The 19,130-nt window shown below is 39.0% G+C and overlaps 1 protein-coding gene across 3 annotated transcripts in view; it reads right to left on the reverse strand.

Annotated features, from left to right (window-relative positions):
• Positions 1-19,130, reverse strand: part of LOC126368928 (cytohesin-1) — a 51,612-nt gene that overhangs the window by 14,574 nt on the left and 17,908 nt on the right. For all 3 annotated transcript variants that reach the window (XM_050013174.1, XM_050013173.1, XM_050013175.1), the window contains exon 3: positions 2,389-2,521. In XM_050013174.1, coding sequence (XP_049869131.1) covers positions 2,389-2,521 — 133 coding nt within the window. The remainder of the gene's footprint in view (positions 1-2,388; positions 2,522-19,130) is intronic.

The raw sequence follows: 19,130 nt of genomic DNA on the forward strand, positions 1-19,130 counted from the left end.
GTCATTCAGTTGCTAAGTGATGTGATTGAATCATTGTAAGGAGCATAACACAAATAGCACTTTGACCTTTAGATACAATAACAAAGGTAGGCGCAACGAAAAGTGAATATGCCAGTTAATTATTTAAGCGCTATCAGGTTATTAAATTTCTCTACTTAATATAGGTGTACTTCTCACGCATCGGACCGCAGTAATTTGCACCGTTACTTGCAGAAACCCACCTAACCTACATTAGCCCGCCTTCGATCTTACTTAATTGCAGGACGCTGATTGCAGATACGTCGGTAGATACTACCCGCGTAATGGGATATCATCGAGTCATATCAGAACCGCAACCTAGCAGCTAGCAATAACCAAACGGCATCTGCGATACCGCAGCGCAAGAATACACCTCAACTTACATAACATACATAACATAAACAGCCTATATACGTCCCACTGCTGGGCACAAGCCTCCCCTCAATCAACCGGAAGGGGTATGGAGCATACTCCACCACGCTGCTCCAATGCGGGTTGGTGGAGATGTTTTTACGGCTAATAGCCGGGACCAACAGCTTATAGTGCCCTCCGAAGCACGGAATCATCTTACTTTTTCGGACAATCAGGTGATTCATGCCTGAAAAGTCCTTACCAAACGAAGAACAGTCTCACAAAGTGATTTTGACAATGTCCCCATCGGGAATCGAACCCGGACCTCCAGATCGTAAGCCTAACGCTCTAACCACTAACCACGGAGGCTGTTCACCTCAACTTATACATAATGAATCTTCCAAAACATTATACTGCTACTGAAGTCAGTAAAAAAGAAATATCTCGTATTTTAATGCAGTAATATTACGGTTTCATATTGAAAGTCGTATTTTGATGCCGCAAACATTTGGAAGGGTCTTCCCGCTTTTGGCTATAAATATTCGTATCGGGTTCAGTTAGGGGTGAACATTACGGGCACAAACAAACACGACCCTTTCAAAAACATCACCATTCGAAAGATTACTCAACGACAGCTCAGAGGCTATGATTATCTAATTCAAGCAACAGAATTAGAAAATTGCGGAACTAACAAATAAGCGATTAATGTTGTTTAATTTGTATTGAGCAGGTAAATGTCGGTGGATGTAGTTTATGAGGGAATTGTTTAAACGTCCGTTGGTCAGGTGGTAACGGAGTGCAGGAATAGGACAATTTACTGTGTATGTCACTCGGCCAGTCTTTATTCCGTGGGAACGTCACACCTGCCCTCGCGCATACCACGCGACGCGCAGCGCACTCATGCAACGCCATTCTTATAATTGGATTATTCATCAAAATAATCAACATTTAATGCATTGACAAAAAACTCGCACCGCCACTGCCAATAGCTTTTTAAAACCAAAGCAAATTGACCGAATCAAAGAAATTTGTTTATGCGGCTAACCGACTAGACTGTGCAGGGAGATATATGAGAAATTGCTCGCGTATTTTATACATGGGGTGCAGCGTCGCTGACGTTAATGTAGGTTTGAATATACGATTCATGAGACAGGAGTTCTCGTGTTAAATTATATCATTTGTTCGTACCTAATATTTGAATAGATGGCTGAATAGATCAACGTAGTGATGAATTGTGATATTATGTATTTTTAATGTGTATATATGTTATTATAGTATATATTCAAAGCCGAATTCAATTCAGGAAAAACAACAAAATTATGTAATAAATGAGCTTGCTTTATGTGTAAATTATAAATTATAATTTAATAAATTAAAACGACCTCCGTAGTCCAGTGGTTGAGCGTTGGGCTCACGATCCGGAGGTCCCGGGTTCAAATCCCGGTGGGGACATATCACAAAATTTACTTTGTGATCCCTACTTTGGTTAGGACATTGCAGGCTGATCACTTGATTGTCCGAAAGTAAGATGATCCGTGCTTCGGAAGGCACGTTAAGCTGTTGGTCTCGGTTACTACTTACTGATGTAAGTAAGTAGTCGTTACATGAGCCATGTCATGGGCCTTTGGCGGCGTAATAGTAACCCTGACACCAAGGTTGATGGGGTTGGTACTCCACCTCACAACTCACCGATAGAAGAAGAATTTAATAAACTGTGAATTATGTGTCTATGTGTTAATTTTTTATGAGTTTGAATTCATGTTTGGATAATAGATAATTGGTATCGGAGTATGCTCCATATCCCCACCGGTAGATTGAGGGAAAGCCGGGACGTAGACTGTCTAAATTTGTTTTTTGTGATGGCAATAGGCTCGCGGCCTATTATATGGGACTTACACATATCTGGCGAAAAGTGTATATGTGTGTATACTATACACCTCTAGTCTACCCCCTAGGGGATACAAGCACGATGCTATGTTATGTGTGTATTATTTAAAAACTTTGAAATGAAAGACTAACCTTTCTTAGGATCCATATTGAACTTCTTCCGGCCTATGCTCATCTGTTTGGCCTTGCTGTTCTGTTTGCACTCCTCCTGGCCGTCCATGGCCTCCAGCTCGGCCACCACCTCGCCGAGCTCATCTTTGAGTTGCTGGAACAAAAAAGCATACCATTAGAATACTATATAAATATGAGTAGAAAAGTATAACAAAGTGTTTTATAGTCATAAAGGTCGAATGCCCTTTTAAAATGCAAACCCATTGTTTCATTATTATGTCTGGAAATCTACCGCAAGAGGTTAAATAAATACCAGGTAAAGAGTACTCTAAATAAGTGAGCAAAAGAAAATGTTGTGTCAGGCTCTTAAGCTTCATTAGAAGGAAATCTTAGCTCTCTGCCTAGCCTAATGTCTTCCGAAGCACGAAATCATTAGGTATATTTTTCAGACAAACAAGTGATTGCAACCTGCAACGGGCAATGACAAAGCTAGGGACATTCTCACAAAGTGTTTTTTGTTAGACGTGTGACATGGAATCGAACTCAGCACCTCCGGATCATGAGCCCAACACTCAACTACTGGACGAAGAAGTCTGCAGAAATATAATTAAAACCATTTGATGCAAGATGTTAATAAATCAACCGAAGCCTACCCTCAAAACAGTCTAATGAAATTACGCAAAGGCACCATCTGCTCAACTTTAATCTAACTTGAGCTTAGAAGAATTAACTCCGGCCTCGTAACCTCTATTCAAATTATACCTCGACCAGATAGATAGAGTTTGAGATAACTGATAAGCTTATCTCATTTCAGTCCGAAAACAAACTTTCCGCTGGCCTAGGTTCACATTCCTTTTCACTCTCCACAGCGTACACAAGGTGAACCACAAGTTTACAATGGATATGTATGGTACCTAGTCTATGCGGCACGACTGCGCAAGATCTATCTGTCTCTGCTCTAGGAAAATAATATGTAAGTACCTACCTATAGATTTTATGTAGAAGTTTTCCTTTAAAGGTTTTCCTTGCCACTTAGACGAGCATGATTCACCTGTTAAGTACCAGATGTAAGCTGTATTGTTTAAGTAGCGTGTACAAAAATGAATAATGAATTTAAAAGCAAAGTCATTTAATAAATAGGTTTACATTATAACGATGTGGACAAGTAGAGTCAAGACAGTTAACTCCCCAATTTTAATGGAGTAACATTGTTGACACAAAAACTGTCCCTAGCAGAGATGATGAAAAGGGATAATTAAAATCGTCAAGTTAATTTTACCAGCCGACTTCTCGTTTCAAGTTTATCTTATCTGTTAATGTGTTTGTCACGTCGTTATGAATCATAACGAATCGTCTAAGTAATAAAACTTGGAGTTTTGGTAACAATTGGGGTAAATTATACTTTCATCTGGCAGTTGTTATGATCGGACGTGGACGAAATAAAAGGGATCCCTTACATTCAGGTCCAAACAAAAGTGTTTCGTAGTAAAACGTACAATAACACGAGCAGAACAATGACCGTAAGCGTTTTGTGTTTGTTGCTCATTGGTGTTGTCTGTACCACCCTGTGCCTTGCCTTGAATCCCGCTAACCCACCATCAAGCCAAACCTACTACAGTAAAACTGAACATTTGGCCTTGTATCAAGAGACAAGACGACTGGAATTGCTTTCATCAAGTCTTTGTTGCAACGTCATAGGGTCATAGACTTACACACAATGCAATCGGTAAACGCTTCTCCATTTCCATACTAATTAAAACGGTAGGTAGAACAAAGCATTACTGGTTCCTATTACGTTTTGCCCTGAGGGAATTCGTTATTTGCATACTTATACCTCCTGTGCATTCTTGTTTAATACAGAAGTAAATTGCTAACGATACAAATTAACTAGGCTGTTGTATGCGAGCCTTTGTACGCGGTGTGTGTTATGTGTAGATTGAGTTTAAGCCTACAAGGATGAACATCGTTCAGTAGATGTATCTTTGCTCGTCTATTAGTGTCTGTACACATGCTAGGTAAACAGTGGCTCGGGTCCTAACAAGCACACAATGCGCCGACACGCCAGCGCTACGGTCTGCCTGTTCTCAACTAACATAATTTGCGGTCGGCTACCTATCCCCCCGGGGACACGGCACGATACATTCATAGCCCGTCTAGACCATAAAATAATTCCCATAGTTAACCAGAATGGATTATAGCTCACATGTTAGACCGTAATCCTTCTCGTGCTCGTGTGGTTTTTATCGAAGCTTTTATGGCAGCAATTGATTGGTAATCCAGCGTTGCAGGGTTTTATCGACTTACGGTAAGAAGACAGTAAATGACAATACCAGCAAGGCTTTATTCCGCATTAGGCATTCACTAATCAATATCTTGATATTGCGAAAATCCTCCAGAACGTACTTTTAAGGTACAGTAGACAAAATGAATTGCAAATCTCGGCGAAATTCAAAATATATTATTTTCAAAGACAAAGGGAATTATTACGTCAGTTTGGTTTAACGTCAAACAATGAAGGTTAAGTACCCGTTAACGGGATGGAGCGGTGTCACTTAAAGGTTTATTATTATAAGGCTCCCCTAGAGAGATAACACCCCTTCAACTCCCTTGCCAATCAATCTCCGCGCTGAGATCAAATATCAACCACTTCACACAAAATAATAAAGTCGACAATCACTTGGGGCGGTGTTAGAATATCAATTTATTCGAAGAAGCATATTTGCGTTATAGCAATGTCGTTCGGTGCCCTGTCTAGACCAGTTTTTGCTCAGTGGCAGGTGTTCGAATATTTTCAATTACCAATAAGGCAATAGCATCCCGAATCGAGTTAATGAGTTTTCGAATTAACAATCGAATTCTTTCGCCCGCCGCGTATAAGTGTCATGTCTATATTATCATGTATTTGTTTCATATATGAGCTGATTAAAAAGAAAAACTTAGGATGTACCAAGCTACTTGTTGTCCCATGGAAAAATGCCTAGCCTATTAAGGATCGCGGGCTTAATTCGTATCAAGTATGAGTTGCGTTCATGAGCTTTGTAGTATCAACTGTATCGATTCTGACATTTCTGACAGACACAAAGGTTAGTAATTATTTTTTTAGATGATAGTTCTAAAAACACTCCATCCCCTTTTTTGCATTACATAAACAGCCTATACACGTCCCACTGCTGGGCATAGGCCTCCCTTCAATCAACCGGAGGGGGTACGGAGCATACTCCATCACGCTGCTCCACTGCGGGTTTTACTTTTTTACATTAGCGGCACTATTTTAGGATTTTGGAAATTAAAATAAATTAAGTTTAGCCCGCCAGAACCGGCCCCAATGTGTCCCTAACTGAATGTTGTTTATACTTGATATATGAGCATGATCAATCGAATCTAGCGATTGTCCGGTCCGCAGCTAGAGTTGGGTTCACTACAAAGGCCGCACGTTCAATCTATCTGGCGGTGGTTGACACATAATCTATTTCTAGAGACTGGCCGCGCACCTCGCCTCAAGTACATCTGTGCATAATTATTGCAGTCGCATGCAATCCATCAAGGTTTCAACTATTGTTACGTGCTGTTGATTTCTTAATTAGACACAACTTGTTTCTTTCCATTTTTATTATAACTTAACATAACATTATGCTGTCACTTAGGCCGGGTTTCCACTGACGCGGAGATGGGCGGAGAAGAGCGGAGAAGAGCGGAGATGTGCGGATTTGACCAATCACTCTCTCCCTTACGGTAACTGATCGATTCCTGCACATCTCCGCTCATCTCCGCACAGCTCCGCGTCAATGGAAACGCAGCCTTACTGCAATGACATAGGAATAACGTCACAAAATTATTATTTTGATATTTACCTATACAAACAGTGTTTTCTCTTTTTCCATGCAATACACGGAGTGACGGAAAATGGTTATGTTAACAATTATAAATAATTGAGACAAAATTTAATGTTATTCAATATACATAAAAGGCCTTTCACCAATCTTAAACCAACAAAGTGAAGGCGCCGGCACAACTAATAATGCAATCACTAAAGTAACTTTATAATAAAGCTAAAAAGAAATACTTTCACTTGGCTAGAATTGAAGACTTTGAATCAATCTGTAGGCGCGTGGTCTTCTATACTACGTGGTATATAATTGTCAGTGTTAGGGAATGAGATGTGGCGTGTGGAAAGGTCGGTATCATTTGCCAAGATTAATCGCGGCGAGCCTGCACCCAACAGCCGCTCACTCTAGCTTTATCTCAAACAGACACATCCAGGACGAGCGCTTGTCTCAGCTCCTAGTTTCTCTATGTATAGATAACAGGTACAACTTTGTTTACCGCTTTTATAACTTTGGCATTCTAAAAAGCGTGAGCCGACTACCATGACCAACAAACCTGAATTTTTGTTGTGTTAAATCAAAGGTCGTACTAATTTGATATTGGCAATAATGTCACCTACGTCGTAAAAAGGCTTTCGTCAGAACTATGTAGGTGGTGAGCGGTTGGATGGTCGGTTTATCTCGTCTAGACGCTGAACTGAACCGTACAAATCCAGTTCTCAATATATCCTGCAAAGATATAACATAACATAGATTGTCTTATCTTCTATCTTTCTTCGCTTTCATTCAGCGGTTGGTTGTTGTTTTTCACTGCGTCACTCGTCGTTGGATAAGATTTGTTGTGACGGCGGCTCATTTGGATGCGATGCAAGCTAAGCCGATAATGGGCCGCGATTAAGTCCCAGTTGGTATAAATAGCCGCGACAAACGCGCGCCGTGTTGCGACAATGCAGAAGAAATAGCTACAACACGTGCGAATGTTTTATTTGGAAAGAAAAACATTGAGAACGAGCGGTTCGTTTTGTCTCTTTTCATTTTGTTCGTGTAGATAAATATAGAAGGTAGTTATCCTGTTTTGTCTGTTATGTTAGGCAAAAAGTATCACGTTGCAGACAAGAAGAGAAGGTTACACGTCAACACATGTGAGAACAAAAGCCCAAATTAATCGGAAACTAGTAATTTTGGTCGATTAAACCGTTTCCACGATACCCAGCGATGGAGGTAACGTAACCATCGTAATGGCGGACTGCGCCATATCCGTTATTATAAACAATTGATCTGGCTAGTAAAAGTGTGACCTGACGAATTGAGTTGCATCATAACCACAACTTTCTACAATTTAACCGTACAATCCTATGCTATCCAAACTCGGTGGTCTAAAACAAGCGTGTCAAATGCAATTAGGATTACAATTACAATTTTACGTAATGCTGTTAGAATAACTGGGTTGATGAATAGTCAAACTGAAACGGACCAGACATAATAGGAGCAGTAAAGCTAAACGTTCAATCAATACTAGATGAATAAAAACCAATTTACAAGGACGGCGAGTCAATGGAATGCTTTTATCGAGTCGGTTGAAATGGGCCCTCATCGCCGGCCCGAATTGAAGGGTCACAGAATCACCAATTGATATCTGACCTAAAGTTTGCCGATCACCATTGAATCAACAACGACTATGTTTGACAGAAAATGGGCCCACATGAAACTAATTAACGATAACTTTTAAATTATTACTCCCTCAAATTACAGACACACGTGGTACTTCCATTAGTTTCGGTATTTTTAAAAGAACTGGCTATTTATGTTTCAGTTTGATAAACATGGGGTGAATGAACTTGAATATCGCAGAATACATTGCTAAGATTGATTCAGTTGTAGGACACGCTATGTTACAAACAAGTCTATCGATTTTAATAAAGAAAATTGAACATCAACGTAATGGATCCCGGTATGGCAAGGAGTTGTTTTCACTCGTACGAGAGAGTGCAAATCAATTTAAACAGTTAACATATTCTTCGCTATTCCGAACACGTACTATTTCTATAGCCAGTCGAACAAAAACAGACATTTATCCGAGAATAGGTTTTAAATATGAATAACGTGACGTACGACAAAATGAGGGGTGACCGGGAATGGTATGGCACGTGACCCACATAGTTAAAACGCTGTACAATTTCTATTCGACATTTAACAGCATCACCAAAAGGTAAGAATTGACGACTCACTTCAGTACAACTTTACAGCTTCACACTTTAACAACAGTATCTATGTTGTGGTCGTGACAAGATCTTACAATTGATCATTTAATGATGTGTCCGACCATTTCATGAAATAGCCAACTTAAGTTGACCATATCTTTGAAAAGTCAACGTTTAATGATATTTCATTCAACGTTTGGCCATATCGTTAATGTAGGCGGTGTCCATGCTATGTGGTGTAATAAAAATGTCGATTCATTTCTTAGGTTCATAATTATTTACCTAATCGATATGGAAAATTGTACAATTACATTGATTCATTGATTATAATATCAATCAAATTTTAAATGTAATAGACACCAGCGCCACTACCGGTGGATAATATTACTAATTTTACGATATGATTGTCAACGTTAGGCCATATCATGAAGTAATCATGCATTTAGTTGATCATATTGTTAAACGTTTTGTGTTCATTTATTTGGCCAAACTACATCATGATGTGGCTAACGAATGATATTCTATTTCAGGAAACACGACCATTTTATGAAATGATCGATCACATCATGAAATGATAAATTCTAGGATCGACATGTAAACTAGAACTTATCAGTATCTCTTACGTTACATTAATAAGTCAGGTAAGTACTGGAGCGACACGAAATCACACGTAAAAAGAAAATATCAAGGGAAATCCGGTACATGGACTCAATTTATTCTATTACTACTTAGATACCTACCTACTAAGATTTCCGCTCTCGAATCTTACAGTACCATTTCAATATATTACCTATATATTGACCAAATTGGGGATGTCCTAAAAAAGGTTTAATACGGCCTACTATGAACCGGCGCGTGTGTATGAAAGGATTGATGAATGTGGAGGAAGGTTGAGAGGTTTGTCAAAATCGAAGTTCATGGAAATCCGTAGATTTCCTTACTGCGGTGGGAAATAAGCGTAGTTAATGTATCAGTTCTGCATAGTTCTGCACGTGTTATCATCATAAGTCTATTGAGACTGGGCCATAAATCCATATTAAGAGCAACGATGCACCAGCAATCATGTAATTCAGTCTCTCTCTCACACTCACACACACACACACAGCTCCATTTGCAATTTCAGCATCAATTGATAATGCAGTGTTAATGTTTTTACAATTTCTAAGGGGCCTTCCTTGTATGATTTTAACATAACATAGCTTCACGCCTGTATTCCCGAAGGGGAAGGTAGAGGTGTATAGTATACTTAGACACCTACTCGTCGCCAGCTGTACCTAAGTCCCATGTAATAGGGAGCGATCCTATTGTTATTAACAAGCAAGTCCTGGAAACCACGTGATAACAATTTTCTATGTTCAAATATGAATTCAAACTCATAAAGTCGAAGTTAGATTCCGAAGCTAGATTTGAACCCGTAACACTATGATAAGTAGGTAAGTATTTAATTTATTACTCGGTTTGGCGCGTTGCTAACACGTCGCTCAAGGCTCATTAGCAAAAAATATAGTGTAATCTCACAGTAAGCGAGACATGATTGTTTGTATCAATATAGATATACCTAACTACGCAAAAGTAAAGGTTTTTTAACAACATAATTAAAACGCATTCAAGCCTAACAGTGCTCTCGGAAAGAAAATACAAGCCTATTACTCCGTCCGGAGCACGTAAAGAGAGTGGGCACGCAAATCCTTGGAGACTTTCCCCTATTTAATTCACTTTCAGTTCCGTACTCGGATCCGCATGGGATTGCGCTGCGATTTTGTAAAATCTAAGAAAGTTGGAAAGTTCTCTTCAAGGATTCCGCAGGCATCCGCAGGCAAGGAGAAAAGTCAAACAAACTACGGCTACAAACGACTCTATAAATAAGAGTTATTTATGTTCACGTAAAAGTGAGATCTTCGTTAAGAGAAAAGCTTTTACAAGTATCATGTTTAAGTATGCAACTTATTGAAAAACAATGTAAAGTACGGAAGTTGAATGTGCAAACGGGACGTGGTGCACTTAAAGCGGATTGGACAAACAACGAAAACAAATTAACAATAAGAAGCTTGCGAGGACGGCTTCTAGTAATTACAGTTACGTAAACAGTTTACGCGTCAAGAAGCTAAAGTTCACAATAAGCCGTGCTAAGTTCAACCGGAATATAGTTACGCCACATGAACAGCTCACGTGAACAAACAAGCAGACCCTTTTGGGATAAGGGGATGTATGTTTACAAATTACTTCCCTTTTATTACCTCCTGCTTGGGACCGTAGTAGATTTTAAGTTCATAATAACTCGAAGTATCTAGTCAGAACGAGCAAAAAGTGAGCTCGGGACAAGTGACATTAAAACTAGTTGGATACCACCGGCTGGAGGATAACTTGAATAGGGACGGATGTAAGGACAATTTGATTAAAGGTAAATGGGACGCGGGGCTACTGCACAGCAGCCATCTCGGCATTTCTGCTTGATATAACATAACATAGCATCTCGCCTGTAGGGCCGAAGACAGAGGCAGAGACGTATAGTATATACAAATACACACACTCGCCAGCTATCTTTAAGGCCCATGTGAGCCTATTGACATTAACTTGGCACGAGTTTTGGAAATCACGTGTCAATTATCTTATGATACAAACATGAATTCAAACTCATAAAATGAATTGAGTGATTTACAACGGCCTCTGTGGTCCAGTGGTTGAGCGTTGGGCTCACGATCCGGAGGTCCCGGGTTCGAATCCCGGTGGGGACATATCACAAAAATCACTTTGTGATCCCTAGTTCGGACATTACAGGCTGATCACCTAATTGTCCGAAAATAAGATGATCTGTGCTTCGGAAGGCACGTTAAGCCGTTGGTCCCGGTTACTACTTGCTGATGTAAGTGAGTAATGGTTACATGAGTCATGTCAGGGGCCTTTGGCGGCGCAATAATAAACCTGACACGAGGGTTGCTGAGGTTAGTAATCCACCTCACAACCCACACGATAGGAGAAGAAGGAGAAGTGATTTAGAGCTCGAGGCGAGATTCGAACCAGTGACACTACTACGTAGTAAGACATTCTCCGAACAGGACTATCAAGGATAGCGTAATATTACTTGGGAAATATTCTTAAAATAGTTTTTGCTTGGAGAAAGCAATATCGAGTACCGGCCGGTTGAATAGAGAACAATCTTCAAAGAAATCGCTGCACATAAGAAACCGATGAAACTTTGAAAGCCCGTAAGAGAATTTCCAACAATGCGTTCCAGGTCATTACTCAGCCTTTAACGACCACCATCGGCCTAATGGGCAGGCTAATGTATGCCGGGCTATAAATAATACAACCCACTTATAGGGCCCGGACGGCTTCCGATAATGTGGCGTTTTCGTATCAATTAACCTCGTTGGTTTTATTAATTTTAGCTAATGAGTACGTACACCCTTTAAAACTTCGACAAATCGGGTCTAGATACATCTTACAATACAAGAATCATAGATAACTCAACATAGTTTTGCTTCTATGCTGTTCTGGGAGCAAATAAAAAACATAGAACACGTTCAGCTGCTTGTCTTCCCGGGCATGTCGTAAAAACCGACAGAGGGATTGCGTCCTCTAACATGATGGACTAATGTTATGGGCGATAGGCTGATCCCTTATCACCATAAGGTTCATCATATCCATCTTAGGACTTCGTATCAACAGTGGCTGCAAGTTGTCTTTGATTACTTGTGGCTCTGCCCACCCCATTTGGGATTACGGGCGTGAGTTTATGTATGTATGTATGTAGTTTTGTTTACCCGAAGTTACTTGACCAACACGTTTTCTTTTTTTTTTAGAAAAGTGATAATGGTTTCCTTGTAATATGCGAAACGTTCTTACCAAGAATCTTTCTGGGTAAAATACAAATTATTACGAGGGAAAAACCACCGTGCAGACAGATAAATAACAGAATCAAAATATCAAAGATATACATAATGTATCTACACGTATTGATCGCCGACTCTATCTGCCAAATAAACAGTCATTCCAAAGTCAGTCAGCGTAGAAATATTGTAATTTTCAGACATTCCACGCTCTCATTTTCAAATATATTATCTGATATTAGGCAGCTAAATTACTTAATTGTATATCAATATTTTATGTTTATTTTTATTTTTTTTAAAAGAACGTCTAGGGCCCTGTGCCGAGGTTTTTCTTGCAGCTTCTTTTCCCCGGCTATACAGGTTGTGAGAAGCTGCAGTAGTTTTAGGCGGATGAGACGTTCGTTATGTAAAAATTGACGATTCAAAGTGTAACTATGTTACCTACTGAAAAAAGATATTTTTGAATTTTGAAATACATATTTTCTTTACCTACTTATACCTAATATACATGTATGATTATGTAATAACGTATTATCCATATTAATTTGTGAATACCACATAGAAACGACTAGGCACGTTTTCAAATATAGTTTGCCTATATAATTTGGTTATGTGGCTTAATGGTATTATGTTATCTCAGTGTATATGGCCACTGTGGGCCAGTGTTTCAGCGTTGGGCTCACGATTCTGAGGTTCCGGGTTCGAATCCCGGTGGGGACATGTCAAAAAAAATCACTTTGTGATCCCTAGTTTGGTTAGGACATTACAGGCTGATTACCTGATTGTCCGAAATTAAGACGATCCGTGCTTCGAAAGGCACGTTAATCCGTTGGTCCATGTTACTACTTACTGATGTAAGTGAGTAATCATTACATGAGCCATGTCAGGGGCCTTTGGCGGCTCAATAATAACCAGGACACCAGGGTTGCTGAGGTTGGTAATCCACCTCACAACCCACACGATTGAAGAAGTGTATATGTGTGCTCTTAGTGAGGAGTTTACTAGCAGACTGACATGACGATATCCTAACAAAAGTTCTTAGCGCTAGCCTATCTTTATACTTATATATCTGATCTATCTTTGCTTACATCTGTGTATAAGCTACGCTACAGCAGTATACCTATTTATTCATCAAATTATAACATTGAAGATGTGTGAGAGCATTATGGAGACAAAGTTGGCACATGGCACTATGCCAATAGCACAAATTACACTATTGTCCCTGCAACACTTGGCCTTCATTGTTTAACTGACTGAATGACCTGTTACACGGCATAAGTGTTATTTCGTAATAGTTATTCTCAGATCACATTCAAGGTTAGTCGATAAAAGTATTATATTTTATAAAACATAAAAGCTAAAGGTGGGTACTGACTGGTGTTACGAGGCGTAATGTGTTACACGGCGAGCGTTCGTGCTGTCAGTACAGGGAAATAAGTCGCTCGTAGCGAGCATCAACACTGTTTTTAAGCACATGACGTAACATATCATGCTCGCTGCGAATGGTACAATACGCCTCGTAACACCGGTCAGTACCCACCTTTAGAATACACCATGCTTATCATCCCGGACGTGACGTAACATAACATGTAAATATATGGTAGATGGGGAAGCGATGAGCACAATCCTACCTTTTTTATACCTTTTTAATAAATATGGCTCTCCTACATCTTTAACCCCCCCCCCCATCCTCCCCTCTTATCCCTTTTTCATCCCTTTTTTTGAGGTTGGTAATCCACCTCACCACCCACACGACAGAAGAATTACAGTTTACTAAATAAACCTTTTTACATACACATACATATTTCACGCCTATTTCCCACCGGGGTAAGCAGAGACGATGGAATTCACTGCCCTATTTTTCCCTAAAAAAGTAGCATGAAAATGCTGCACCGACAAGAGCGTGGGTCTTAAATTGATGATGATGAGCCTAGGAAGCCTGTCCTGGCATTTCAATAATAAGATACAACGATGTTGTTTCCCGACTATCTAATTTTAGAAAGATGAGGATAGACGGACCCGGCGGTATATTGAAATAATTCGATGAAGGCCTTTGAAACTCCTACTTCAAACAGTGGCGAAACCTTTCAAATAATAACGAGCTTTACATTGCCAATTACGATTAATTATGGCTGAATAGTTATCCTAATTCCCTCTTGATTCGCAATTGTAATTTTGTAGTAGATAACCGAAGGAAGGAAGTCAACCGACATTATGATTAACACACAACGCAAAATCAAAATTTCCTTTATACTAAGTCTGATTGTAATGTAAATCCATCATCGAATCAAATAATGGTAGTGTGACCATGGCATTTCGTGGAATATATTCTGCTGGAATTCATACAGATCCAAGGACATTCCACTCGTTCAGATACAATGTTTCATGAATAACAGCGGGGAACTAAGCTGTCTCGAAGACCTTGCCATATTTTTGGTACTTTCTCGTGGCCCACTGATATTTGCAGCGTCTGCATGTCTGCCAACACGACTATTATAAGCGCCGCCATTTTAGGATGAACTATGATATTTGTCAGGATTCCAACCCACTGTTTGTAAATTGTTTTTAGGCTGGTCTTCCACCATGCCCGTGGCCGTGGTAGAACTGGTACCTACATAACATGGTGCTGGCATTAATGTAATAAAAATATGTTCTTGTTTATACCACCACTCCTACTTAAAAACAATATGGAAGGATAATTTTGAGAATTAATACGAAAACACCGCATGGTTTTTTTTATGACATCACTTTGGATATTGCCCGTGTAGAGTTCAATGTCAGGTTACAAAACCTGTTCAGATTCAGCTTTTTATGCCAATAACAAAAATAACTTCGTACAAAATATTCACGAAATCAATATAATATAGGAAAAAAGAATTCACCTAAATTTTCCCTGACAATTTAATTCAACGATGCCATTTAGGAAATTTGCGTGACAGAAACTCATTTTGATTCCCGACTAGTTTGTGTAGCATGACATGACATCGTACCTATCAATAAATGTAAATTCCTCATGCATATAATCACAAACCTGAGATTGGGGCCAAGAACAATCGAAATGATGCTTTATGTAAGCTGGACAGTGAAAGGAAGACAGCCTTCTGTATCTTCAGAATCCCTGAAGCGTCAACAAAGCCAACTGAAGCGTGTCAGAAACAATGGATAATGCATTGCAATCATGTTAAATCAAAGATATTGTGTAAGATAATACCAATGAGAAAGACAATGAAAATATCTGCGCCGTGACACTTTTGTTTTAACCGAATAATTTACGTAGTCGCGTTTTTATTTGGCATGCCCGGACATGAAAGTTTTGAATTTTCGCCAAAAAATCTTTACTCGTCGCATAAATGCAATGCAGCGAATGTGCCTTTATATTCGTGTGTGGCTCATTATTGAGGTACAAGCTAATGGCGTTCATTAACTGAACAATAATTCAATAATATAATGTCCGTAATTAAATTCGCACATAATACCGTTAGCCTCCGATCAAGTACCTAATTATTCGATTTTATTTTAACATACATACATAACATAAACAGCCTATATACGTCACACTGCTGGGCACAGGTCTCCCCTCTATCAACAGGAGGGGGTATGGAGCATACTCTACCACGCTGCTCCAATGCGGGTTGATGGAGGTGTTTTTACGGCTAACAGCCGGGACCAACGGCTTAACGTGCCCTCCGAAGCACGGAATCATCTTATTTTAATTAGGGATCACAAAGTTTTTTTTTTGTTATTATGTCCTCATCAGGCTCAAACCAGGAACATTTGCATCGTGAGCCTAACGCTCTAACCACTAGACCACGGAGGCTGAGATATGAATGCATGGGATTAACTGTCTGAGAACTGATATTAGGCAGCTAAATTACTCAATTGTATACCAATATTTTATGTTAATTTTTATTTTTTTTAAGAACGTCTAGGGCCCTGTGCCGTGGTTTTTCTTGTAGCTTCTTTTCCCCGGCTATACAGTTTGTGAGAAGCTGCAGTAGTTTTAGGCGGACGAGACGTTCGTTATGTAAAAATTGACGATTCAAAGTGTAACTATGTTACCTACTGAATAAAGATATTTTGGAATTTGAATTTGCTGTTGATTTTATTTTAAAATTCGAAAATTCAAATGATACCTACTGGACATTTATATGTTTGATTTACGATTTGTATTCTAGACAATAAACAACGTACACAATAGTGATGGTAATTGATACAAGGTGAATTACGAATTAAAACAATATTTATGCATACAGCACCGTCGCAGTTGAGAAACATGTGTGCTGGCGAGTATCGAGGTCCCGATTTATGCAAACTTGTCAATATTATCATGCAGGCAATTCATTTCCACTGATTGCTCCAGTTAACACAAACATTGACCAATTTGTTATTATTATTGTTACCTTAACTACGTACATTTACGTTGCTCAATATTTAATGTGCGTCTACTGGTAGTTTCGCGAAATTATACGTATGAGTACAGAATATAATATAACATATTATACAAGATACAAAAGAACAAAATGTTCATTATGAGGCAACTTATTTTCTACATAAAAATTTACTAGTATTGATTACAATGAGGGTTTAATCAATAACCGCCGAGTCGCAAGGATACTTACGTTGAATTGGCAAAGAATAAAGAAACTTAATCAAGTAACTTGTTCAAAGACAACCATACGATTCTACTAAGATAGTGTTCTTGTTATAACTTTTGCAATCTCTCCTAGGGCCGGCCAAGTTTGTTTGTCGCGAAACTTTACATGATATCACTAAACATAAGACATAGTACGTGCAGACACCAACTATGATAAACCTGACTAGGCTGAACAGAACAATACACTGAGACCAAACAATTTACAACCATTTTTGGTATTCGTAGATCCAAATTAATTATGACGAATCATTCTCATTCCGTGAAGGGAACCTTTCGCCTTCTGGGACAACCACGCGAAGATAACGGAATTTATTCCAGTGTAATTTAAACTCGCTTTTGTGGACAAAACACTATTTTTGTCTACGAGTTAGCTTAGTATGTTGCGACCTTCAAGGAATTTGGTCAACAGACGACGTCATCGTTCCGTGTAATCAGTCCTGACCTTCAGGTTCAGGTGTGCTTCTGGGAAACACGTTTGATGTGCACATGTTTCTTAAGCGTTTCACACCAAAATAACATGCTCTCTAAAGTACAACAACATTTGCATTTAAAGTTCACATCACGAAATACCTATCTATTAATAAACACGTCACAAATGCCGTCAGGAATGGACAGTTGTTAGTATTTATAACAAAGAATGTAACGTGTTAGTTGTGGGTACTAAGTGTTACGTTTTTTGCAGGAAAGAATGTGTCATATATTACAAGAACACGTTTAAAATTATTCATTTTAAACACACCGCATTTTTTACGTGCTACTACTTCTATTCAGTTTTCTAGGTAGTTTAGTTAAAGCTAGAAGAACTTGAATTATTTATTTAAGATGATGTTTCAGGTTCGCAAGGCGAAGAATTTCTTAAATTCAGTTCAGGTTTAGACAGACGTAAACGTACATCCGTTACACAAACACATAAACAACACAGTAAGTACCGAACTCAAAGTTTTAATGAGCTACAAACAAAATGTCTCACATTGTAGATATGTTTCCGAGTGCCAACTGAACGCGGTTTGTATTAAAACATGTTGGGCATAAGGTCGACTTAAGCGTGCACAAGAGCAATGCCTTAGGAACGTGAACGTATCTTAAATTTGCATATTCAGTATCTATACTATACACATGTCGCTATATTTAGCATACTACGCACAATACCTACCTAATAATCAAACAGGTTCTATAAGAACAATTTTTATATTCGCAAACACCTCAAAAAGCCAAAGTCCGCATTATGGAAACATCAACAACAAAAAATCTCACTGTTTACACGAGCGTTTCAGTTCTGTTAGTTCGCTTGATGCCTGAGCCAAATGAAACTGCTTCAATTATTTAAAACACAGACAACAAGCAGCATACAAATCTTAAAGAAAGCATTCAAAACTGTTGTGAGTCAGTGAATAATTCACTGGCGTCTAGCATTCAAAGTTTCTGAGAACGGCAACGCACCGTTGGAATAAAATAAGTCTTTATACAGGGTGTTCGTGACAACGTAACGAAAAAATTGAGGGATGATTCAAACCATGATTCTGAGTTGATATCAAGGGAATATTCCGTCGGATAAGTATGGAACTGAAAATAATTAAAAAAAAAACACTAAATTTTTTATGAATTTTCCGACAATAAATTTCACTTGATATCAACTCAGAATTATGGTCTGAATAATCCCCCTCACTATTCGTTACGGTGTCACTAACGTCTATACGTACTTGTACGGGGTGCAAGTGACATCGTATTCGTAACGAATACTGGGGGGGATGATTCAGCTCATTATTCTGAGTTAATCTCAAGTGAAATTTTCCATCGCAATTGAAAATAATTATAAAAAGCAAAATAAAAACATGATTTTTGCGACGGAATATTCCACTTAATATTAACTCAGGATCATGGTCTGAATCATCCCTCTCAGTATTCGTTACGATGTCAATGTCACTAACACCCTGTATTTGTTGCAGTTGAACTGGAGAAAGTTCTTCGAGATTGGTTTGTTTGTTCGACCTTAGCTAAAGGTATTATTTTATATAGGTACGCAGTGGTAATGAGCGTTGTTGACGCGGTCGATTAGGATTAGGTTCGCATTGATATCGGTGTTATTCAGATGTCCGGTCGGTAGCGATGCGATGACCGCCGCGACCCCGGCAGTCGCCGCCGTCACCACATTCTTGACCTGCACCCCACGCGTCTCCTCGCAAATTAATCTTACCAAGTAGCGTCATTCGCACTAATTTGTATTTTTAAGGTTCCGTACCAAAATGCTAAATAA

Source organism: Pectinophora gossypiella, chromosome 8 (genome assembly GCF_024362695.1).
Source record: "Pectinophora gossypiella chromosome 8, ilPecGoss1.1, whole genome shotgun sequence".
NCBI classification, from domain to species: domain Eukaryota; kingdom Metazoa; phylum Arthropoda; class Insecta; order Lepidoptera; family Gelechiidae; genus Pectinophora; species Pectinophora gossypiella.